Source organism: Tachysurus vachellii, chromosome 1 (assembly GCF_030014155.1).
Source record: "Tachysurus vachellii isolate PV-2020 chromosome 1, HZAU_Pvac_v1, whole genome shotgun sequence".
NCBI classification, from domain to species: domain Eukaryota; kingdom Metazoa; phylum Chordata; class Actinopteri; order Siluriformes; family Bagridae; genus Tachysurus; species Tachysurus vachellii.
The window spans coordinates 16,707,129-16,732,245 of record NC_083460.1 but is presented as its reverse complement, the minus strand read 5'-3'; the positions used below and the strand labels follow the sequence as shown (position 1 = coordinate 16,732,245).

General features: G+C 39.4%; 2 protein-coding genes across 2 annotated transcripts in view; one reads left to right on the top strand and one right to left on the bottom strand.

The window, feature by feature from the left end:
• The window catches only part of ppm1lb (protein phosphatase, Mg2+/Mn2+ dependent, 1Lb), a 76,239-nt gene extending 67,345 nt beyond the window's left edge, over window positions 1-8,894 (bottom strand). Inside the window, exon 1 of the mRNA XM_060875008.1 lies at window positions 8,121-8,894. Within this exon, the coding sequence (XP_060730991.1) occupies window positions 8,121-8,510 (390 nt within the window). The 5' untranslated portion in view covers window positions 8,511-8,894. The remainder of the gene's footprint in view (window positions 1-8,120) is intronic.
• A 3,513-nt stretch (window positions 8,895-12,407) lies between these two features.
• Window positions 12,408-20,976, top strand: nmd3 (NMD3 ribosome export adaptor). Its single transcript, XM_060874996.1, has 16 exons — window positions 12,408-12,524; window positions 13,634-13,679; window positions 14,107-14,241; window positions 14,828-14,924; window positions 15,033-15,113; window positions 15,206-15,334; window positions 16,000-16,090; window positions 16,492-16,570; window positions 16,673-16,769; window positions 17,102-17,219; window positions 17,460-17,605; window positions 17,889-18,001; window positions 19,186-19,258; window positions 19,545-19,651; window positions 20,302-20,372; window positions 20,468-20,976. The coding sequence occupies exons 2-16, from the start codon at window positions 13,636-13,638 to the stop codon at window positions 20,599-20,601; spliced, it is 1,515 nt and encodes a 504-aa protein (XP_060730979.1). The 5' UTR covers window positions 12,408-12,524; window positions 13,634-13,635; the 3' UTR covers window positions 20,602-20,976.
• The last annotated feature ends 4,141 nt before the right edge of the window (window positions 20,977-25,117 follow it).

Here is a 25,117-nt window from a genome sequence, read left to right as displayed (position 1 = left end):
ATTCCAAACATTAAATACATTTAAAAACTCTATGACACCAGTGACATTGTAAAAAAACAACCATAGTTCTATGCAAATGAGTCATAAAGCAGTAAAGGAACAAATTCAAACGACCAACTGATTCAAATTCTTTGGTTTCCTTTTCACACATCACTCTAGGTCTGTCTCAACCGGGGATGGAAGGAGACAGACCCGTACGCAGGATAGCTTCAAATGAAGGGGGTTTAATAAATAAAGAAGACATAGACAAAAATGACGATAAATGAAACAATACAACTGACGACATTTAACAGGGACTAGACATGACGAGGGGTACACGCAACTAATGATCCGCGCTGCATTCAGCAATGCGGCTAACTTAAATACAATTAAGACAATGACAACATTAGGAACAGGTGAAGAAACAGGGAGGAGCAGACGAAGGTGGGGCAGACACGTGACAACAACAACAGCACATGGCCAAAAGTCCGGGCTGAATCATGACAAGGTCTGACCTCCAATTTACTGTTTGACGAATTTAAAAAAATCGTGATCGTGTCATTAAAGACACCACCCATTTGATCGTGTCATTAAAGACACCACCCATTTGATCATGTCATTAAAGACACCACCCATTTGATCGTGTCATTAGACACCACCCATTTGATCATGTCATTAAAGACACCACCCATTTGATCGTGTCATTAAAGACACCACCCATTTGATCGTGTCATTAAAGACACCACCCATTTGATCGTGTCATTAGACACCACCCATTTGATCATGTCATTAAAGACACCACCCATTTGATCGTGTCATTAAAGACACCACCCATTTGATCGTGTCATTAAAGACACCACCCATTTGATCATGTCATTAAAGACACCACCCATTTGATCGTGTCATTAGACACCACCCATTTGATCATGTCATTAAAGACACCACCCATTTGATCGTGTCATTAAAGACACCTTCCATTTGATCGTGTCATTAAAGACACCACCCATTTGATCATGTCATTAAAGACACCACCCATTTGATCATGTCATTAAAGACACCACCCATTTGATCATGTCATTAAAGACACCACCCATTTGATCATGTCATTAAAGACACCTTCCATTTGATCATGTCATTAAAGACACCACCCATTTGATCATGTCATTAAAGACACCACCCATTTGATCGTGTCATTAAAGACACCTTCCATTTGATCATGTCATTAAAGACACCACCCATTTGATCGTGTCATTAAAGACACCTTCCATTTGATCATGTCATTAAAGACACCACCCATTTGATCGTGTCATTAAAGACACCACCCATTTGATCATGTCATTAAAGACACCACCCATTTGATCGTGTCATTAAAGACACCACCCATTTGATCCTGTCATTAAAGACACCACCCATTTGATCCTGTCATTAAAGACACCTTCCATTTGATCATGTCATTAAAGACACCTTCCATTTGATCCTGTCATTAAAGACACCACTCATTTGATCATGTCATTAAAGACACCACCCATTTGATCATGTCATTAAAGACACCACCCATTTGATCATGTCATTAAAGACACCACCCATTTGATCGTGTCATTAAAGACACCTTCCATTTGATCATGTCATTAAAGACACCACCCATTTGATCGTGTCATTAAAGACACCACCCATTTGATCATGTCATTAAAGACACCACCCATTTGATCGTGTCATTAAAGACACCACCCATTTGATCCTGTCATTAAAGACACCACCCATTTGATCCTGTCATTAAAGACACCTTCCATTTGATCATGTCATTAAAGACACCTTCCATTTGATCGTGTCATTAAAGACACCACCCATTTGATCATGTCATTAAAGACACCACCCATTTGATCATGTCATTAAAGACACCACCCATTTGATCGTGTCATTAAATACACCATCCATTTGAGCATGTCATTAAAGACACCACCCATTTGTTCATGTCATTAAAGACACCACCCATTTGATCGTGTCATTAAAGACACCTTCCATTTGATCATGTCATTAAAGACACCACCCATTTGATCATGTCATTAAATACACCATCCATTTGAGTCATTTTGATCATTAAAGACACCACCCATTTGATCGTGTCATTAAATACACCATCCATTTGAGCATGTCATTAAAGACACCACCCATTTGTTCATGTCATTAAAGACACCACCCATTTGATCGTGTCATTAAAGACACCTTCCATTTGATCATGTCATTAAAGACACCACCCATTTGATCATGTCATTAAATACACCATCCATTTGAGCATGTCATTAAAGACACCACCCATTTGATCATGTCATTAAAGACACCACCCATTTGATCGTGTCATTAAATACACCATCCATTTGATCGTGTCATTAAATACACCACCCATTTGATCGTGTCATTAAAGACACCTTCCATTTGATTGTGCCATTAAAGACACCACCCATTTGATCATGTCATTAAAGACACCACCCATTTGATCATGTCATTAAAGACACCACCCATTTGACTGTCTTTAAAGACACCACCCATTTAATTGTGTCATTAAAGACACCTTCCATTTGATCATGTCATTAAAGACACCACCCATTTGATCATGCCATTAAAGACACCACCCATATGATCATGTCATTAAAGACACCTTCCATTTGATCGTGTCATTAAAGACACCACCCATTTGATCATGTCATTAAAGACACCACCCATTTGATCATGTCATTAAAGACACCACCCATTTGATCATGTCATTAAAGACACCACCCATTTGATCGTGTCATTAAATACACCATCCATTTGAGCATGTCATTAAAGACACCACCCATTTGATCATGTCATTAAAGACACCACCCATTTGATTGTGTCATTAAAGACACCTTCCATTTGATCATGTCATTAAAGACACCGCCCATTTGATCATGTCATTAAAGACACCACCCATTTGATCATGTCATTAAAGACACCACCCATTTGATCGTGTCATTAAATACACCATCCATTTGATCATGTCATTAAAGACACCACCCATTTGATCGTGTCATTAAAGACACCTTCCATTTGATCGTGCCATTAAAGACACCACCCATTTGATCATGTCATTAAAGACGCCACCCATTTGACTGTCATTAAAGACATCGCCCATTTAATTGTGTCATTAAAGACACCTTCCATTTGATCATGTCATTAAAGACACCACCCATTTGATCATGCCATTAAAGACACCACCCATATGATCATGTCATTAAAGACACCTTCCATTTGATCATGTCATTAAAGACACCACCTATTTGATCATGTTAGTAACGACATCACCCATTTTATAGTGTCATTAAAGACTCCTCTTGTGTGATCGTGTGGTGTTCTGTCTTACGTCTCACGCTACATCATTAGATCCGACTGGTTTCCACAGCGGTGTCATGTGACCTCTCTAAATCAAGGTGTACGCAAGATGCATCTCAAAACACAGGCCTCTAATTACAATCTGATCCCATGCCATTTCAGCTTGGATATAATCAGCACTGTGCAAATTACATTATTTATATGCAAATGGTGAACTTCCCATGCCATTCAGGGATAATCTGGCATACACACACGAGCAGATTTACCAAATTGTACATCCCATATTTTGGCTATTCTTGTCTGAATTATTTTTGAAAAGTCACCAAACAGTAGGGGACACACACACTCTCTATCATACACACACTCTCTCTATCACACACACACTCTCTATCACACACACACTCTCTATCACACACACACACTCTCTCTATCACACACACACACACACTCTCTCTATCACACACACACACTCTCTCTATCACACACACACACACACACACTCTCTATTACACACACACACTCTCTCTATCACACACACACACTCTCTCTATCACACACACACTCTCTCTATCACACACACACACACTATCATACACACACACTCTCTATCACACACACACACACACACACACACACACTCTCTATCACACACACACTCTCTATCACACACACACACACTCTCTCTATCACACACACACTCTCTATCACAAACACACACACACACACACACTATCACACTCACACACACTATCACACTCACACACATACCCTCTCTCTCTCTGACACACACACACAGTCTCTAATACTTACATATACATATACACACATATAATCTCTCTCATACTCATACACACACACATGCACACACACATATACATATACACATATACACAGTCTCTCTCTCTGACTCACACACACACACACATACACAGTGTCTCTCTCATACTCACACACACACTCATACACAGTCTCATACACATGCACACACACACACATGCACACACACATATACACATATACACAGTCTCTCTCTGACTCACACACACACACACTCTCTCTCTCTCTCTCTGACTCACACACACATACACAGTCTATCTCTCTGACTCACACACACACACATACATATACACAATCTCTCTCTCTCTCTACTTCACACATACACCCACACAAGCTCATATACATACTAACTAACCAGTGAGCCTAATTCTGTCATGGCTTCAGGCCATTCTGCATCACGTTGCTAATTCTCCATGCAGAAGAAACACACACACACACACACACACATACACACAAACACACACACACACACACACGCACAAGCAAAGGCCATTTAAAAGCTGCGATATGGAAAATAGTTCAAAGCAGTAAAGCAGACCCCAAACTGTTGCTGGAGGCTATATCGTTAGAAGAAACTGTACTGTCATGGAGTGTACTTTTGTACCAAGCTTCTTAATCCACCCCAAAACACATACAGCTAATACCCTACAGTGAAACATGTGTATTTTTAAATGGTCATGATACCATGAAAGCGCTGTTATTTTAGAGAAGGTTATGATATGATCGAATCATATCATATCATAACCTTCTCTAAAAATACAGCGCTTTCATGGTATCATAACCATACATAATAATGTTGCCCGAGAAATTGGTCAAAGGACAAAATCCTGGAATTCAGAATGAAAACAAACAGAGAACAACACGTGTATCTTGAGTATTTATCCTGTTGTTGTTATAAGCAGAAAGATAAAATGTTGCTGTGAGGAGAAGTGAGTAAACAGATGCAATGTCCTTTAGTTCTGGCCAGAATGTCCTGTTCTTCTAAAAGTCTGATAACCGGCGTGTAGGATAAAGTTACGAATCTGCTAGCAGTGGAAGCAGAGGTCGCAAACGGAACACGTTTACAACAGCAGCAGGTTACAGAGCTGAAGTGTGTCTGGAAAAGCGAATGATGTTGATGTATGGAAACGCAATTTCATTTGTATTTTAAAAAATTAATAAAATGAACAGCAAGAAAACGATCTAATCATACACCAAATTTACACAATTAAAAGTGACATCATCAAAGGACATCAGCATCATCAAAGGAGTTTAAGAGGAAACAGAAAGAAAGCATGAAAGAGAAGAAGACAGATGATAACGCTTCAAGTGAAATCAACAATAGTTGTATATTTGCATTTATTTATCAGGCAGATGCTCTTATGCAAAGCAACTAGCAGGATGAGCCAAATCCAGGCACAGAGCTGGGATTAAAAGAGCCTACAATGACGCGAGTTTCTGCCAATTAATCAGAATGAAATGCAACATGTCGCTGTTATAGGAAATTTTGCTAAACACACAATTCAGAGAACTCAGATAGAACTCAGAATTGAACTCACACACATGCACTCGCAAGCAGAAAGAGCTCTGGGTTCGGCGTGGTTTTTGACATCAAAGGAACCATTAAACTCGTGCCGATCAAGGACGAGACGGAAAACATCGGGTTACGCAAATAAAAAAGATCTGCATCAGATCTAAATCAGTGGTTCTCACAGTGGGGTCTGAGAAGCTTAGCTATGGAGCTAAGTGTTTTTTTTTTCAATTTTTATTAGTTACAGTAGTGGAAATTATTACTCCCAAGCTTACAAACAAGGTCAACTTGAAGTTCTATCAGTAGAAGCTTCAGGAATAAAAACCTTTATGGCTTTAATAAATTAGTCAAAATTATTTACGTATACATTTCAATAATGCTCATGCATTAAAGCTGTACCAAATGAGTCAAGTTTATTTTTCCAGTTTCAGTTTTCAAGTCCTCCTGGGAAGTTCGTATGTACGAGCTGAGATTTTAATTACGCCGTAATTACGACGTCCGGGAACATTCGAGTCATTTGGTTGGAGCAAGATGGAGGTAAACCATCTCTTAATTAATTACAAAAAAACATGATGATAAGAAGCATTTTAAATGCTATAACTGTAACTAGTGTTTGGGATTGCAAGAAAAAGAAAAACAGATCTGTTGCAGGATATTTTAAAAATCACACCGTGTGGAGGGTTTTCCCGGGCCGCCACACGTATATATCTGTAGGCATGACGGTGCATAATGACACACAGGAGCAAGTAACAGCACCAGTGTGAGAAATTACTTCCTCTGTGTATTGTGTACAACAGCAGCCGAAGTCAAAGCAGCATAAAGTCGCCATGGCCAAAGTGTCTGATATTAGCTATAGTCCTCCAATCACAGTCAACTGGGCCAAAGATTACATGAATTACGTTTTGCACTTCACTGTTAAACACTGGTATCTTTTCTTTAGATCTGGAGCATGAGTATTTGTCTGAACAATCGCTAAGTCCTAGCTTATTTTCAAAGTCGTGTTAAGGTCATGTCATACTCCACTTTATTAAATAAACAAATTTGAAAATCAGGCAGAGGTGGGAGTGAGTCACACATGTGCAAGTCACAAGTAAGTGTCAAGTCATGAATGTCAAGTCAAAGTCAAGTTGAGTCTTTTTTAATATTTGTGAAGCAAGTCTCAAGTCTCAAATTTGTGACTTAAGTCTGACTCGAGTCAAGTCAAGCCCCCCTTCTCTGAGTCATTTAACTCAAGTCCGAGTCAAGTCTCGTCATGAATGTCAAGTCAAAGTCAAGTCGAGTCTTAATTTTAATATTTCCGGTCAAGTCAAATGACTCGAGTCCCCATCTCTGAATTCAGGACTTTTGATACACAAAGCGGCAGTATGCGTATAAAACCTACTAATCAACCATTTTAGTATTTTTCTTCTTCTCAATCTTACTTTTTTGGCCACTAGATGATCACCTGTAGTGGATCTGATGATGAATATTAAAGACCTGCGAGGACGGTTTTATTACCTTACTATTACATGATAATTATCATTATCTTCACAATATTCTATTTTATTCCTATCTTGCAGACCTCTTAGGATTCCTTAGAACATTTTTCTCATTTTGATTGAGTGTTCTAGGACCTCGGTCTGCAAAAAAAAAGTCCAAACCAGAAATAAAGCTTTCTTAAATTTGTCCCTGTGGGGAAATTCTTTCATGCAAACCGATGCCTAGTTTGACTACTTCATAGTCAAAGAAGCACTTTTAGTGTATACACTATATGTTCAAAAGTTTGTGTACACCTGATCATACCGTTCCAGATTTAGTCCCCATGTCCAGGTATAAATAAGCTTCACTCTTCTGGGAAGGATTTCCACTAGATGTTTGGAGTGTGTCTGTGTGGACTTGTGTTCATTCAGCTACAAGAACCTTAGTGAGATCAGGTGCCGATGTAAGTGAGGAGCGAGGAGATCTGGGGTGCAATTTGTGTTCCAATTCATCAGGGCTCTGTAAGGGACCCTAGAGTTCTTCGACACCGAGGCAAACCGTGTCTTCATAGAGCCTCCTTAGTGCACGGGAGCATTGTTATTTTGGAGCAGGGTTGAGTTCCAGTGAAGGGAAATTGTAATGCTACAGAATACAAATATAGAATTGTGGCACCATATTGACGTAATGATCATTACGCATCCACGAGTGTATGTATATTTTACCTTGGATGACTCCAAGAGTCATTAAGTTAAAAAGTAGACCTTCAAAGTGTTCAAATGTAAGGTAAAAGGTACACAGTGAATCTACAAAAGAATTTATAGGATATAATAGTTTCCTGAAGCTTGAGCTTGAGTATAGTTTGTATGGATATATTAAAGCAGATAAGAAAATGTTCGGCATGCGTGCGTGTGTGTGTGCGTGTGTGTGTGCGCGCGTGCGCGCGCGCGCGTGTGTGTGTATTAGTGAATGTACAGATGTAGCCCACCTCTCCACCGTGCCCATCGAAAATCCCGAAAATAGACGGGTGGCTCCGGTTGACCGGGTCGGTGAGCACGGAGAAACGGTCCTCCATGTGATCTCTGCGCCCCTGGATGGCGTACACGGCGGCTCCGGGGCTCTTCAGCTCCCAGCTCTTGGAGATCTCCGCCTGGTCCAGGCCGAACCTCTCGTGCTGCATGATCTCGGCCACTTTGCCCTTGACCATTTTCACGGCGTCGCGGCTCGACTTCACAATAGTCTTCACCTCGTCGGTGTGGAAGAAATAGCTCCATAAAGCCAGGCTCAGGCACAGCAGAAACAACGTCTCCGGTCTTAGTAAGAAATAGCGCATGATCCGGCCCAGTAGAGACAGCAGGGTCATCGTATCTCCTATCATTTATCCAAACGCGCACAGGCGAGAAATACAGATCACTGACCTGCTGGAGCTTTTCACGTCTTCGTTCAAACGCGTCTCAGTCCATCCTTGTTGTGCAGATAAACAAAAACGGTTTACACTTTGTTGTTGTTGTTGTTTGCCTAGAAATAGAAATTGGAGCGCGTCGGGGGCGCATCGGTGCCGGTTCCGCCGGTGTGCCGCTGCAGCCAGGCGCTTTCATTTAAATAGAAATCCGCATTGAAGCGGTGCTCTGTCTTTCCCCATCAGATGTCTCTGTGAATCAGATGGCAGGCGAGCCGAAAGCTTCTTCTTCACACACGCACGCACACTTCCCCAAAACACACACGAGTGTGTGACGCGCTGTCATAAAAAAAATAAATAATAAAAAAAAAAATGCTCAGGAGCTCGATATAGGCTGCAGGAGATCTCTGTGGAGTCAGACCTCCTTCTGAAGGGTTGTTTCTAACCAATTACAGGAGTGCAGAGGCGGGGTGAAGGAAAATGGGTGGGGAGTCACTTCAGAATGGATTTTAGATCAAATCTGATTATAGAAGTGCTAAATAAATAAATAATGAGTGTGTGGAGTGTGTGGTGTTGGCATGAGAGTAAAACACATCCGTGTTGGTGAGATTTTTTTTTTTTTATAGATGAACAAAACATATCCATCCTGCAGCAGTACTGCGTCTGAACAGGTAAAGAATAAAACACAGCAAGATGTGCATTTATAGGAAACTAATCAGTGATGGAGTGTGTGATGTGGGGAGATTAAAAGATGATTCATATCAACAGCAATTTGCCAACAAATTGAATAACGACAGCTCATACATTTAACCTGTATTTATAATGTAGTGGAATGTCACATTATATCACTGTCACTTTGTCAAGTTATGACATTATAAAACATTGCATCCATCACCGGTAACTAGTTATTACTTAGTTCCCAGAATCCTTATTTGAATGCAACAAAATTTTCACTTAAAATGTACTCGAAAGCTTATAAGGTTTTGAACAAACCTTGCACAAACCCATGACACAAACATTAACAGATTAAAACATTATTAAACATTATTAGAACATAAACATTATTCAAATGAGCACAAAATATAGTGGACACTACAGTCAGAGCTGCTGTTACAGTACGGTGATATTATACCATGACCTGTTTCAAGAGGTTATAGTGGGCAAATATATTAGCTGTCAAATGCATATACTCTCTTTATAATTGTTTTTTTTTTTTAAATTAGTGATTTAACTGTATGAAAGGATGCAGGATGTTTGGTAATGGATAAACCATTAAATACAAGGCTTTCTGTTGACAGATGAACTAAAGACTAAATTTAGACCTAAAGTAAGATTTTCCAGTAACCAAGCTTTGGTGTAACTGTGAAACAAGGAACTGTGAAATAAGAACCAGAAATAGAGCTTGGGGGAAAAAAGAGACGAATCCTCATTTAAATTAGCCAAAATCTGCACCTGGGTACTTGTTATTGCCAAAAAAAAAAGAGGATGAAATCGTGATCGGTTATGGGTTGAGGCAAAAAAACCTATCGTTATATGGGACTATAATATAACAAGATGCAGCTTATTTATTTCACATTAAAGGATCTGATCAGATAATGCAAGAAATTTAGATGCATTTTGTTCATTTTGTACCTAGGTTACCTAAACCTCATAGTCATCTATAAAGTGCATTTGGAAAAAGACTAAAGGATACAAAAACCTTTCAAGCAGCATCTGAGACGCTTTTACAGCATTTACGGCATTTGGCAGACACCCTTATCCAGAGCGACTTGCATTTTCTCTCATTTTATACAACTTTTTTATACAAATTTTTATACAAATTAAGGATTAAGGGCCTTGCTCAGGGGCCCAGCAGTGGCAGCTTGGTGGATGTGGGATTTAAACTCGCAACCTTCTTTTATGTATCCCAGCACCTTATCCGCTGAGCTACCACACCCCCCTTGCATAAGTATTATAATTTATTGTCACTTTTAGGCAACAAAAAGAAAGCCCAGAGACTTGAGAATGTGGCCCTGTGGCAGAAAATAAAGGCTGGCCGTTTATGGAAAGCATTCCAGAGTAATAGGGTGAAGATTATCAGAGCTGCCTGCCCTGCAGCTCACAATACATCAATGGTACATACAGTATTTCATATTTCTCACAGCACCTCCAAAGTAATGGGCTATTTAAAAAAAGGTGCCTCCAGGAAAAATAGGCCAGTGCACAAAATTTGCATCTAGCCTACATAAGTGCAAAGCCACAACACCTCAGACATGTGAAGATTTATGAATTTATTAAAAAAAAAATGATCCCAACAGAGTTTTAGGTTAATATTATCCTACGTCTGTAACCTAGTGAACCAGTGGTGAACAGATGTGTTCACTGATAGAGACTTCAAAGCACTTTTGTACATGGCTCTGGATAAAAGGGGGTCTGCCAAATGCCAAATGTAAATGTAAATATAAATATAAATGAGGTCATGTCGAGGTCTATTAGAAACAAGACAATGAGTGTTCCACCAAAGAGCATGATGCTTCTGCTAATTAATCACACAACCAGACTTTTGCTCCGTTAATACAGAAGGTGTGGTAAGGCTTAACGCTACATAAGCTTTTAAACAATGCGTCATTCTGAAATCCTTCTTAGGTGAAAAGCTGAGTGTGAAATCAAACAATCCCCACCCCTTTTACCTACATGCAGTGCAGCTTCTAACGATGCTCCACCAACGTTCCTTCCAAAGCCACACCCCCACTACGGCTGAAGAACGTGAAGAACGCCAACGCTTTTCAGATAAAAGTAGCTACCGGTCACCGGGTGACGCCGCTTTATCGTAGTGCAAATTTATTGATCGTCAAGATCATTTGCATGGCGAAACCTTGACATGAAGGAGGAAGGTTTTCTGAGGACACGTAAATTAGAATCAGGTTATCAGAACAAAAAAGATCACATGTTAGTGATCTAGTGATGAACTAATGCAGCTTACTGTACAATGGTTGCTTATTTTGTCTATTTTCTCATCGAAAGGCATTTGGAGAAAATAGAACAACAATAGTTTACCTCATTTCTATTCATTGTTCTCTTGACTGTATTTCACATTCGACTTCTCAATCACTGCTGATGAGGTGTTATGGATGTGTCACCGTCGTGAGATGAAAACATCAACCAGAGAAGCATTTTATTCTGTGTAATCACCTGAGATGACTGTTCTGATGGGCTGCATGAAGAAATCAGCCTCAGATTGTAATGAACGCAAACCGATCTGTCGTGGATGCAAAGACCGGTCCGAGTCAAGACATCTACAGCATTTAGCAGACACTCTTATCCAGACTTACATTTTTATCTCATTTCTATACAACTGAGGGTTAAGGGCCTTGCTCTGGGGCCCAACAGTGGCAGTTTGGTGGCCCTGGGAATCGAACTCACAACCTTCTGACTGCTCAGGGGCCAAACAGTGGCAGATTTGTGGCCCTGGGAATCGAACCCACAACCTTCCAATTGGTAGCCCAGACACTTTTTTATTAAACTTTATTTATAAACTCCATACTAATCTTTTCTCATCATGTCCCATAGGCACCATCAAACTCTGTGATCACAGCGTGCAAGTGCACATCAGACTTTAAAATAAACAGTAATTTAATGAATTATCCGGAACATTCAGCAACAAAATAAAATACAACAGTAATTATTTGATAAATATAGTCAGGCGCGGTTTGGTCACTCTCGTGCTCTGTATTTACGTCACCAAAGAGACGTTTATTTTCACACCCGTATTTGGAAAACCCCGCCTTCTGCGCCGTGATTGGCTAGCTGTTGATTTATCTCACAAAGCAGCGTGCGGTTTGGACGATCAACCGTGACGTCTTATACTCACAGCCAATCATAGAGAAGACGTTTTTTTAATACACAAAACGGATAGGAAGAAAAGTCTTCAGCTGGACACGCTTGAGGTGAGAAACATGTGCCGTAACGTCGTGGATCTGAGCTGAAGTTTGTGTATAAAACCTTTATCATTCGGTAAGAATAAAGACACCAGATGTTTATTTATAACCTCACGCGTACTCGCTTTTAAAAACCGTTTCATTAAATACACAGTAATAGCGACGTAGTTAGCTCCATTAGCTACTTTAGCTAACTACAGCTAGCTTGTTACAGTTAGCATGTTTGTTTATATGCATTTTATTAAATTAGCAGCTTGTCTCGAGCTGTGGTACTAATAAAATATAATACTTTAGTACGTTCCTGTGCGGACTTGTTTTAATTCCAAATAATAAACTTATATTAAAAGCAACAGAAGCAAATCTTGTGTTTGTTGATTCTTTTATTGTCAAGTTAGCTGAAAAAAGTCTGCACGTGTTTGTGTTGTTAAATCCTCCAATCTGATTGGTCAGAAGGTGTTAATTAATTACCACAGCAGCTCTGACAGTAGTTCCGGTTGCAAGGCGAATCACAGGTTTATATTAATGCGCTCGTTATAACATATTTCCGGTTCTCTAGTAACATTGTACACACTGACTTGTATTAGTAAATGGCTTTAAAAACGTGCAATCATTTTTCATAAAGCTTTGTCAGTAGATTTTTATGTAACATTTCTGGAGTCTCCAGTGACCTGCTTTGTCTTTGTGTCACAATAGTGTTCTTATTAAACAAGGCTGCTTAGGAAAAAATAGTTCTCTGACTACTAAATACGTGCTTTGCTCTGATGCTGTTGTAGAATAAGAAGAAATAGATTTGTAATAGATAAGAAGAATTCGAATAAGAAGAAATAGATTTGTCGCGACAAACTATGATGTTGGCTTGTCGGAGCAAGTATTCCCAAAGGCTGGTATGCTAGGGTGCTAATACTTTTGGAGGCAAGTAGATACGAGGATGTGACATTATTCGAATACCCGTGAGGAAGTTCCAATGTTTGTTCTGAGTGTTTTGATACGTCACATGTGAATGTTGTGGATAGTTTTTTGATTTTGTATATATTGGGGGCGGGGCTGTACTTTTGCACCAGGCTGCTTCACACAACCCCATTGTTGATTATATTAGTATTAAAAAAACAACCCCAAGTGATCTATTCCTATCATTATATATGTCATTAGTTATTAATCTGTACCTGATGATTTGTCTCTCTACAGCTATGGAGTACATGCAAGCGCCAGCCTCAAGCAGCCAAGGCAATATGTAAGTATATTAAATCATTTCCAAAGCCATTTTAACATTTATTTCATGATCTGAGGTGCTCGGGTTTGTTATTTATTTATACGTATACGCACGCTATTGTATTTATGTCTCAGAGTAATATAGAGTTACTGTATATAGCGGCACCGATTCTGTTCAGTTGCTGGCTGCGATTCGTGTTGACTGACGCAACATCGATGGTCTGCTTTGTCACTAAGATCTTGTCAGATGGAAAATAATAACCAGCCTGGTGAATGTGGTCAAACGGACGGGAAAAAAATCTTCATGAATATTAAAGCATCCGTTTGTAAAATACGGCATGGAAACCCAGACGTTCTTCCGTACTAGCGCTGCGGTGGTAGAAAGTAATCTATACGTTATTCCTAAACGTTTTCATGTTAGATAACGCACACATATTTTCTGTTCACAGCCTTTGCTGCACATGTGGCATCCCCATCCCCCCGAACCCAGCCAACATGTGTGTGTCCTGCCTGAGGACCCAGGTGGACATCTCCGACGGAATCCCCAAGCAGGTCTCCGTCCATTTCTGCAAACAGTGTGAACGGTACAGAAGTCCCTCTTCCTTTCATTGATTTATTGAAAGTTGACGTCCATCTAAATAAGCTGTAGGTATTTGACAGTAAAGCGCATCTTAAGAAATTATTACTTTATCGTCCGAACCGGAACGGACAATTAATTAGTTCTTTATCCCGAGTAAAGTCGAGTAAAATCTCCAGCATGTGCTTAGGAGCCTTATTATCTAGGCTAAATAGCATCGGCTAAGATAATCGGACTCAAATATACGAGGATGTAATTATGTACATTAATACAGACCGTGCCCTTAATAAAAAAAGTGCATTCAGTAGCTTGTTGGCTATTATCTTAAATTTAGGCCAAAGACCGAGCACACGCATGTACAATATTATACCGTTTATCGTAAATCTCCACTCTAATTTAAACCCTGGTTTTTAACTGTTATGTGTTCAAACCCCAGGGCCACCAAACTGACACTTCTGGGCCCCTGAGCAAGGCCCTTAACCCACAATTGCTCAGTTGTGTAAAAGCGAGATAAAATGTCGCTCTTGTCAAATGGTGTAAATGTAAACAATCATTCCAGGTGATTTGATCTTTTCCATCACATGTTCCACTAGGTACCTGCAGCCCCCAGGCACATGGGTTCAGTGTGCTTTAGAGTCCCGTGAGCTGCTCACGCTCTGTCTAAAGAAAATAAAGAGCTCAATGTCAAAGGTAAGCAGTTAACAGGAAGTGTCTCTATTACACACACATCCGTTTATACAGCAAAACGTCGTCAAGTTTCCGTTATTATTAACGTATCCGGTGCCTCGTCTCGTCCAGGTGCGACTCGTCGACGCAGGGTTCGTGTGGACGGAGCCGCATTCTAAAAGGATCAAGTTGAAGCTCAGCATTCAGAAAGAGGTGAGTTGGATGCCTGGTATCTAGTTAGACTACTGGTATCTACTGTTTCTCTGCGAAACCCTGGCAGGTTATTATCTGATCTGTGTGTGTAGGTCATGAACGGCGCCATCCTGCAGCAGGTGTTTGTGGTGGATTTCATTATTCAGTCGCAGATGTGCGACGACTGCCATCGGGTGGAAGCCAAGGATTACTGGAAGGCCGTCGTGCAAGTCAGACAGAAGGTAAGCTGGAGTTTGAGCTCTCGTCAACGAGGCAGCGGTTGGTAGCTTAGCGTTTTAAGGTTTCACTTTAGAGAATTGAGTCAAACCTACTTGTAACAGCGTCAACACACGACACATTCATTCCCGTACAGTGTTATTTGTCTTGTTTATTTATTTTATTTATTTTTTGTTTTGTTTTTTTTTCCTTCATGTAATATAGAATATCTGTATACACATTAATTTTGAGCAAAAAGAAAATAAAAAATTGTTTGTATTTTATTTAATAACATGGTGATAACATTATTTTTTATACAAAAAAATAGATTTTTTTAATAAATTAAAACATTTTATATAACATAAGTTTAATTTATTACATTTTGACTATGCAATATTTAATTATGAATAAATATACAATGTTTAATTGTCAATATAATACATTTCATACATAATTAATATTTCTAGTTTTTAAACCGAAATAAAGGTTATATTTACATTTTCTACACATTAATGAACACTGTGTATTGGATCGTATGTCATTGTTTCTATTTATTTATTTATTTATTTATTTATTTATTATATTTGATTTAATCTGATCTAATTTCCCACAGCAGTTTAAGTATCGTGTCGTGTAACATTTTTTATTTATTTTTATTAGAATTGTTAATCCTTCCTTTTCTGATCCTTAGACGGTCCACAAGAAGACCTTCTATTACCTGGAACAGTTGATTCTGAAGCATAGAGTGCACCAGAACACACTTCGCATCAAGGAAATCCACGGTACGCTTCTCATTCATCCTCCTGCTTCTTCTTCCAGCTCGTTTTTCATAGTTTTTCTCATACAGACGATGTTTCTGCCAGAAGTGCCATTGTTCCAGGCTGCGAATAAAAACTCAGGCTCTTAGTCATGATGGCATTTCTATCCCGTCGGAAAGAGCTTTGAAATTGTCATCTGCGAGACCATAATAATCGAGAGCCTAACAGGGGAGCTTGGCTCGCAGCCGTGAAGAAGAAAAAAAAAAAAAAAAAAAGGATTCAGAGCTTTGAACGCTTGACATGTGGTGTCCAGATTAAACACCTCTCCATCTGGCCTGTTTTACTGGAGAATGCCGTGTGTCTGATTTTAACGTTAGACGTCCTGTAGTGATTTATAACTTCGATTTCCCCCTTTCTTTTTGTAGACGGCATAGATTTCTACTACGGCTCCAAGCAGCACGCACAAAAGATGGTGGATTTCTTGCAGTGTGTGGTTCCATGCAGGTATGAAGAAGCATCAAGCTCAGCTCCAGCAGCCTTCACATGTAGAAATCAGATTTTACTGTTGTTGATTATATGATTTTTTTTTTTATCTCCATCCCAAAGATCAAAGTCCTCGCAGCGTCTCATCTCTCACGACGTTCACTCGAACTCCTACAACTACAAAAGCACCTTCTCTGTAGAGATCGTGCCCATCTGTAAGGTAACGCTTCCTAACGCAAGCTCGTCTGAGCCGAGGTCTTACCTTTAACTGGCTAATAATAATGATTGACAATTTTATATTCATTAAATACATCGTTTTAGTAGTTAGACGCCTCCTGGTGGTCCAGCGGATTTTTGAAATCCAAGCTAAAAAGCTAAAAATACAATTATAAAACAAATAAATAAGGTTGCTGTGTTCAGAGTGGAATAGAGTGTGTGTGTGAGTTGATTAGGGGATACACATGGTTCCTTTCTGAGGTTAGTATTTTGTTTGTGAAATTGATGATGACAAAGCCACGTGTGTGTGTGTTTTTGTGTCTCTCTCTCTCTCAGGACAATGTGGTGTGTCTGTCTCCACGTCTGGCCCAGAGCATGGGAAACCTCGGCCAGGTGTGTGTGTGCGTCCAGGTGACCAGCACGGTGCACCTCATTGACCCAAACACTCTGCAGGGTAAGTGTGACTCCTAATCACTTTAACACCCGCCTCTTCTTTCCTGTTCCGCACGGCATATCATTACACACAAAGTCCCGAGCAGTGAACGTATTTTTACCTTTTATGTCATGTTCTCAACAAGGTGGATCAAACCGGAGCTGAGCTCATTTCAGGGCCAGAAAAACCTGAACTTTTACAAGTACAAGAGCTTACAATAGTCAAGAGCTTTGCTTCTCACCTTGTGCTGTTGTTTCACAGTCGCAGAGATAGACGCGAACACGTACTGGCGTCACCCATTTAACAGCCTCCTGAACCCGCGCCAGCTGGAGGAGTTTATTGTCATGGACATCGACATCATCAGGGACCAGCGATTAGGAGCAGGAGCTGGACTGAGATCTAACAAGGTAAGACATTGAATTTTAATGATCGTTGTACGGTTTGGGATAAAGAAATGTCCTGAAATGAGAGACAAAGGGAAATCAATTCATTGTGGAAACAAATGTTAAACCAAACAGAATAAAATCAGAAATATTTAGGAAGAAAAACTCAATCCGAATTGTAATAGTACGTGCAGGTTTTAAAGGGCACCAAAACAATTTAGTTTAATATTTCGTTTCCAGTTGATGAAACGTTTGGCGTCGCATTAAACGGCACAAGCGAGTGATTAAACCATGTGTTTTCTAACAGCACACCTTGGCTGAAGTGTGGGTTCAGAAGACCAGTGAGATGAACACCAGTCAGCAGTATCACTGTCGCACCCATCTGGGCCACCTGCTCAACATCGGAGACCTGGTGCTGGGGTACGAGCTCATATACTAACAATAATACCTATAGTACATTTATTACACGCTGGGTTATAAACATAAATGTGCTTTGTAGCTTGAGGGACGTATAAGGATACAGTCTGAGTAACTCAGCATAACAGCATAGAGGATTAAGGGAAGTCCTGAAATTTGAACTCATGATTTATGCCACTGTTTTTAATGTGTGGTTGTCTGGAAACACCAGAGCCTGTGTTCATAAAGAGTCTAATAATGATATCAGAGAGCTCCTAATTTAGCTTAAACATTTCTAACTATGAATCTTATCTTCAGTGATTCAGGACCAAAATCAGAGCAACTCTGAACAAGGACAATACAACAACGTTTATTTTAGAGAGGAGGCGGGGCTTAATCTGTAACTAGGTGACATACTTATGAAGACTGTGATTGGTTAATTGAAAGCGCTTTTACAATCTGGTCTATTATAAACCTTCACTTTGTCTCTATGTTCAGATATTTGAGGTTGTATCGTGTAGGGATTACGTTCGTTACGTACCGATTACTTTAGAGATGTTCTAACATAAATGTAATAAATATATATACAGTATGTGTCATTTCTATGCTGTGTCTGAGATGTTATGTCTTATATGATTGATGACAAAAATAATCCTACACGATCTAATCTGTATCATCTTATTAACTCACTATCATTATTAAATATCGTACACAACACATTTCTTCTCCCTCTTCACCTTTCAGCCATTTTCTCCTCTGATAAAGAAACTCTTCATCCTCTTCAAAGTCCTCCTCACTTCTACTAACACTTTTTTTTTTACCTTATGAGCTCTTTTATGGGTTATAAGATGCTTTATAAAAAACTTTTATCTTTACCAGGACCTTCTCTTTAATCGCTAACATGTCTAAGAACTTCCTTAGAATTACATCATTAGGAGAAACTCTTTACACTAAGAATTTTCCTGAATACGAGCCCTGATTTATGGTAACGTTTGTCAGTAGCTTTGTAGCCCAGTGTGATGTCACAAAATCAGTGCCATGCTACTGGTAAGATAGCTACAACCCCTGATCAGATCAGTTTGGAATCCGATGTCAGCCGTCCGAACATCCGCAGCGCTCCTGTGCCGCAGCCCGAGTAAAATCTCTGAAACTCATGAATAATGAATAAAGTGTCTAGACGTTTTGTTAATTTTTCTTCTTCTCTTCAGTTACGACTTCGCCAACTCGAACCTCAACGACGAGTTTCTGAACAAGATGAATCCTCACCATGTGCCTGATGTGGTAAGAATAGGATCAATTCCCGATAACTGTCTCAGGAGGGAAAAAAAAGCCCAAAACGTTCAGATCTCCTTAAGTTGAAGTTCTACTGCCCCCTACTGATGCTCTCCAGTATTCACGGACTTCTCTGCTTCTCTTCCCATGATTCAATTTGTAATGAAGAGAATGAACAAAAGTAACACAAATGCAAATCTGGTTAAAAAAAAACCCTCCTGGAAAAGCAACGATATGAGAATATTCTGTTTTTTGTTTTGAAGGTCTAACATCCGCATTTGCGTAATTAATTCAGGTTCTGATCAAGAAGAGCTACGACAGAACAAGGAGAATAAAGCGCAGGAACTGGAAGTTGAAGGAGCTGCACAGAGACAGAGAAGGCGTGGACACGGATGATGAAAGGTATGAAAAAAGGATTTGGTGCGTTAAAAAGACAAGTTTTAATCTAGTTCCTGACAGACTCGAGCGAAACACGTACCCAAATTTACATTCTACACCCGACATCACACATCCATGTCAGACAGGAAGCTGAATTATTTCTTTTTTTTCTAAGGTTTTGATTTGAAGTAAAAACAGAAATCCTGATAAATACTGTGATGCTGGACTTCCTGTGTCCTGTCGTATCCCCTAAGTGCTGGTGATGGTGCAGGAAAGATGGAAATTTTTTTATTTTTTTTTTTTTGTGTGGGAGTACATTTTCCTCCCTACATGGTCCTCAAGCTTACATTTTATTTATTTATTTATTTATTTATTGTGACCTTTCCGAACGTGTCGCTCAGATCAGATTCACTCGTCAAACGGACTAACGGACGTAAAAGCACCCCTTTTTTTTTTTTTTTTTTTTTTTTTTTTTTAAATAATCGCCTTCATAAAATAGTCATGACGTGACTCAGCACCGAGGATGAGATGTAAGGGAATTTGTTGTGGGATGAGATTTTATCATCCAGTGCAAAATCAATTGGTCAAGATCTACAGGGAAAATAACCGAAGCTCGCTAATAGTCAACTATTCAACGGTACACAAACATTACTAAACGCCGAACTGTTTTGCAGGCAATACCAGGACTTCTTGGAGGATCTTGAGGAAGACGAGTCCTTGCGTAAAAACGTCAACATCTTCAGAGGTGAGGATGTGATGTGATTTTCAGTACATGAGAACAGTACATCAATTCCATATGTACATAACACGTGTACTCATTACATCCCTGTGCGTTTTCAGATGTCTCCAAGGTTCCTGTGGAAAGCGACACTGATGATGAGGGAATACCCAGGATCTCGCTGGCGGAGATGATGGAAGACCTGAACCTTAACGACGCCACCGGAGGAGACGGGGCGGACATGATGACTAATTAGATTAGCATGATAAATGCTCAGGGGGAAAAACACCAGCAGTGAGCCACAAACGAGGTGGCGGTTCAGGGGGTAGATCATGTCGGTTTGTTTACCTTTGTGCTTCAACACACCTCCTGAAAGGCTAGATAATAAGTGTACAACGTACCAGGAAACACAACAATCATGTAGTGCAGGATTCCCTCCGGATTGCAATATCAGTCATGTTCCTGTACAATTCACGGTTTGTTCTGATCAAATAAAAGGAAAACAGTTTCCTATGATACAGTAATTATTATTATATTATAATTATCTAATGATATTGAAATATTAACTCAAATGTTCTGGCGAAGGATTGTGTGTGATGTGGTGATTAAATACTTCACCATAACAAACAAATTAAGATCTTGGGTTATGAGTCCTTGTGTGTGTGTTTCTGTTTGTTTCTGTGTGTGTGTGTGAGATATACAACAATACAAATCATTTCCCAAACGTCACGTATTTCTAGGAATATAGCACCATTTTGTCATGCATCCCAGTTTAATTTTACTCAGGATGAAAACTCTTTGCAATACTGACATACTGCAGTATCTAATACTAAGCAACAGATATTAGTTTCTCAAAGCCAAGCTAATGTTTATTTTTTCCATGTCTAAAAGTGTGGATAAGACTAAAATCACTCTGTCCACTAGGGGGCATGTTAGAGCTAAAACATCTCATCAGTACCTAAATGCAGTTAACAGCTATAGATTTTTTTTGTACATAAAAAGAGCAGAGAACCGAGTAATCTAGACTGCAGATGCTCTTATGAGCCACAGGTGGCAGCAGAGAGCGGTGTGTGTGTGTGTATATATATATAAAAGCTTCCAGTTTGCATGACTGATACATTATTCAGCTGAACATGATAAATAATGTGTATATACAGATTTTTATCATACTGTGATCCGGGTTACAATTAAACCATTCATTAGACTGACTCTTTACATCACACGCTGGTTTACAGCTTAAAAAAAATGATGACGTGGTCCGAATCAGAACCGATAGCAACAAATGCCTGGCGTAAAAAAAAATACTAGTGATGAAATGAGATAAGGAGGAAGAGATAAGATATAGAAGTAAGATATGGAAGTGTCTGAGACATTGCTTTGGTGCCAAGCAGATTGAATGTCAGGTCATCAACAGGTCATATCCTAAAATAATCAAACATACAAAAAAATAAAAAAGTAAAGAAACCCAAGTCGGTTCTTAATCTTTAATCTTAGAATTATGTCAGAAAGAACAATTCAGTAGATATTCATTTAATCATTAGTCGCTTTGGTAGGTAAATGTAAACAGTCATTTCATCTGAAAATGAGATACTTCCTGTGGGCATAAAAATAAGCAGATATATCTTTAGAATGGGAAATTATTAACAGCTGAACAGGTCAATGTGTGTGTGTGTGTGTGTGTGTACTGGGGGTTGGATGAGGGGTCTTCCAATCTAGCCGAAAATGTCAACTGTAGTTTGTAAAAACTCATCATGACACCTTGATCCCTTATGTGGTGTTGAGTCAGATTTGTGGTTGTGGTTGTACAATGGTGGAATGAATATCTCAGGTTCTGCTCTGCAGGTCTTCTGAGAGAAACTGAGAACACATGTAATTGCTGTCTGTGTGTGTGTGTGTGTGTGTGTGTGTGGGTGGTATATCTGCATATCTGTGTCCTCTGATGCCGTATTGTAACTGTGCAGAGGTGATTTTTCTCCAGCATTCGTTGTTGTTAAATACATTATATCACACTGCACTTTAGAGCTTGGCTTAAACTGCTGTATTATTTACTGTTGGTCTGATTAATCCATGACTGCTACGTATACAGTTCTGGAATACTGGCACTTGTTTAACCTCTTAGCCTTTTTTTTCTATAAATACCACAGAGTATTTTCTGGTCGTTGCATGGAAACATGATCCCGCACCACTGCCATCATTGTCGCCTCCTTTAACAGCTTTAACTCTTTTCACAGCTTAGACTGGATTCTGCCTTGATGACCAACCAGAATTAGAATTAGAGGTGCACTGGCTAAATGAAAACATGCCAACGTGTATTCAAATGCCACATGAGTTTAAAGGAAAAAAGACCTTCATTTACCAAAGTCAAAGGCAAGATGTTCCTTTGAGGCCCGTGACCCAAGTCGAGCACGATCGAGGTGCAGAACTAAAACAAGCAATTTGTCAGGTAGACATTAAAAAAGGGGGCCGATAGGGAGGTGTGGACCGTTATTGTGACACACTCCGATTTCTTCTAGAAGAATGATTGTGTTTTGGGAACTTGATCCCTTCCCCCTTTATTGGGAAACCAAACCCACTTGGGAAAGTGACCACAGGGTCCCACTGAAACACAACGAAACAATGACCCCGAATTCTTTCTCTCTCTCTTCTCCATATCTACTGCTTTTTTTCTCCACTCTTTTTTTTCAGAGTACTTCATTTGAAGCAGGAAACCTCTGTCTTGCTCTTAGGGCAACGGCAGATAAGCTCAAAAGCTCAAAAGAACTGTTGTGTCCTGCTCACGTAGCCTTAGGGATCATGACTTTGTAATTCCATTATTTTATCTATTAGCAGGATCTGACTTTACAAGCCAAGCTACAAAGTTCATAATCTCTCTCTCTCTCTCTCTCTCTCTCTCTCTCTCTCTCTCTCTCTCTCTCTCTCTCAGTGCACATATTATGGCTATTGTTGTTTTCTTTGCATTTGTATCATATATTATACATAAACCCAGCATACATTTAATGACTAATGATACTCGATCATCCTGCTCAGGATCGTTTTGAATCCAGAGCCTATACCAGGTACAGGACATGAAGCATAAAGCAAGAATAACACCTAGACGTGATGCCAGTCCATCACTCAGAACTTTACTCACACACACACACACACACACATGCACACACCTAGTGGCAATTTATCTTAGCTACATTCCATGTATAATTTTCTTTTCAAAGATCAGACAGTAACGAGAGCTCGGCATTCAACATTTGGCAGATGACTTCATCCAAGTGCTTTATGGTCTTCATGAAAACATATCCTCACTCTATAATGGTCTATGAAATACCATTAAGCTAAAATCTTGTTAGAGGGAAGAGGCTGAGAGTGTGGATTTTTTTTAAATTGTTTTGTTCAGCTAGATGTTCAGCGAAGGGGTCTAAAAGTCGTCTTTACAAATATTCGGCCATGTGACTCGGTGCAGTCTACGTGAAGGTTCTTTTATGTGGATTTTCTTTGGGTTCTCCGGTCTCTTCCTACATCTCAGAAACATGGCGGTTGGTAAACTGGCTACATTAAAGTGCCCTAGTTGCGAATCGAGAAACCTAAGAGTATGAACAGTGGATACTAGCTGGTCTTAGGTCTTAGGTTTCAGGTCTGACAGTTGTTTACAGTCTCCAAGCCTATAGCGACAACGCAAGTTTGACGTCAGGTGTCACGTAGGTGTCAGCCAAAAGAGCATGAGAATATTTTGCGTAATATTTCTTTAATATTTCTGCTCATTACGTTTATTAATCTGTATTCTTTCAACCGGCTTTTGATGTGATGTCAAAAAGTCCATCAAATTTCACTTACAACTGCTAGAAAAGTCAAATTTGATTGAACTAAAATGGTATGTCAGTATCATAAGTTGTTTTTTTCACTTTGATGTTTTTTTAACTTTAACCTCCTTTAACCTTATGTGACCTTTCACCGCGTTTACGTACGTAATACACAAACAGACTTTACCAACCAACCAACCAACGTTAATATCTAGGCAGGTCCCTGTTTGCACCATCAGGTCTTTCATTCTTGTGTTTAACGTTATTGTTGTAATGTGCTGGAGTTTACCCAGGGCGTGATGGATGCCAGAGAAATTACAGTGCTGTTGGAGGCACGTATCAAATGGCGATTCAGAGGCCTTTTATCCCATTGTGTTAAACATTATCTATTAACACATTGTGATTTAAACTTGATCTGCCAGTTCTTCCTCTCTCTCTCTCTCTCTCTCTCTCTCTCTCTCTCTCTCTCTCTCTCCCCCATCCGCTATTTTTCTTCTAGACTACATTCTCCACCCCTCCGCCCCTTTTTCAATATTGTACATATTAAATGATAAACATTGTGCAATGAGTTAACAGAAAAATAAATGAGTTCAATTAAAACTCGATCCTTTACTCGTTTCTATTCTACGAAGTGTAGAAAAACAAAGGTCGAAGGCTAAATCCGAATTTTAAACGTTTTCCATTTCCATTTTAAACGTTATAATGGAATATAGGACATTGATAATTTAATTAAATTCAGTTTTATTTCTACAGCACTTTTAAAGATAGACTTTGTCTCAAAGCAGCTTTACAGAACATAAGAAATATAATACAAAAGGTTTATTATACAAAGATGAATATAATACAAAGTTCATGATTAATATTAGACTTATATTTAAATGTGTTTGTATTTATCCCTAATGAACAAATCTGAGGTGACTGTGGTAAGGAAAAACCCCCTTAGATGGTAGAGGAAGAAACGTTGAGAGGAACCAGACTCAA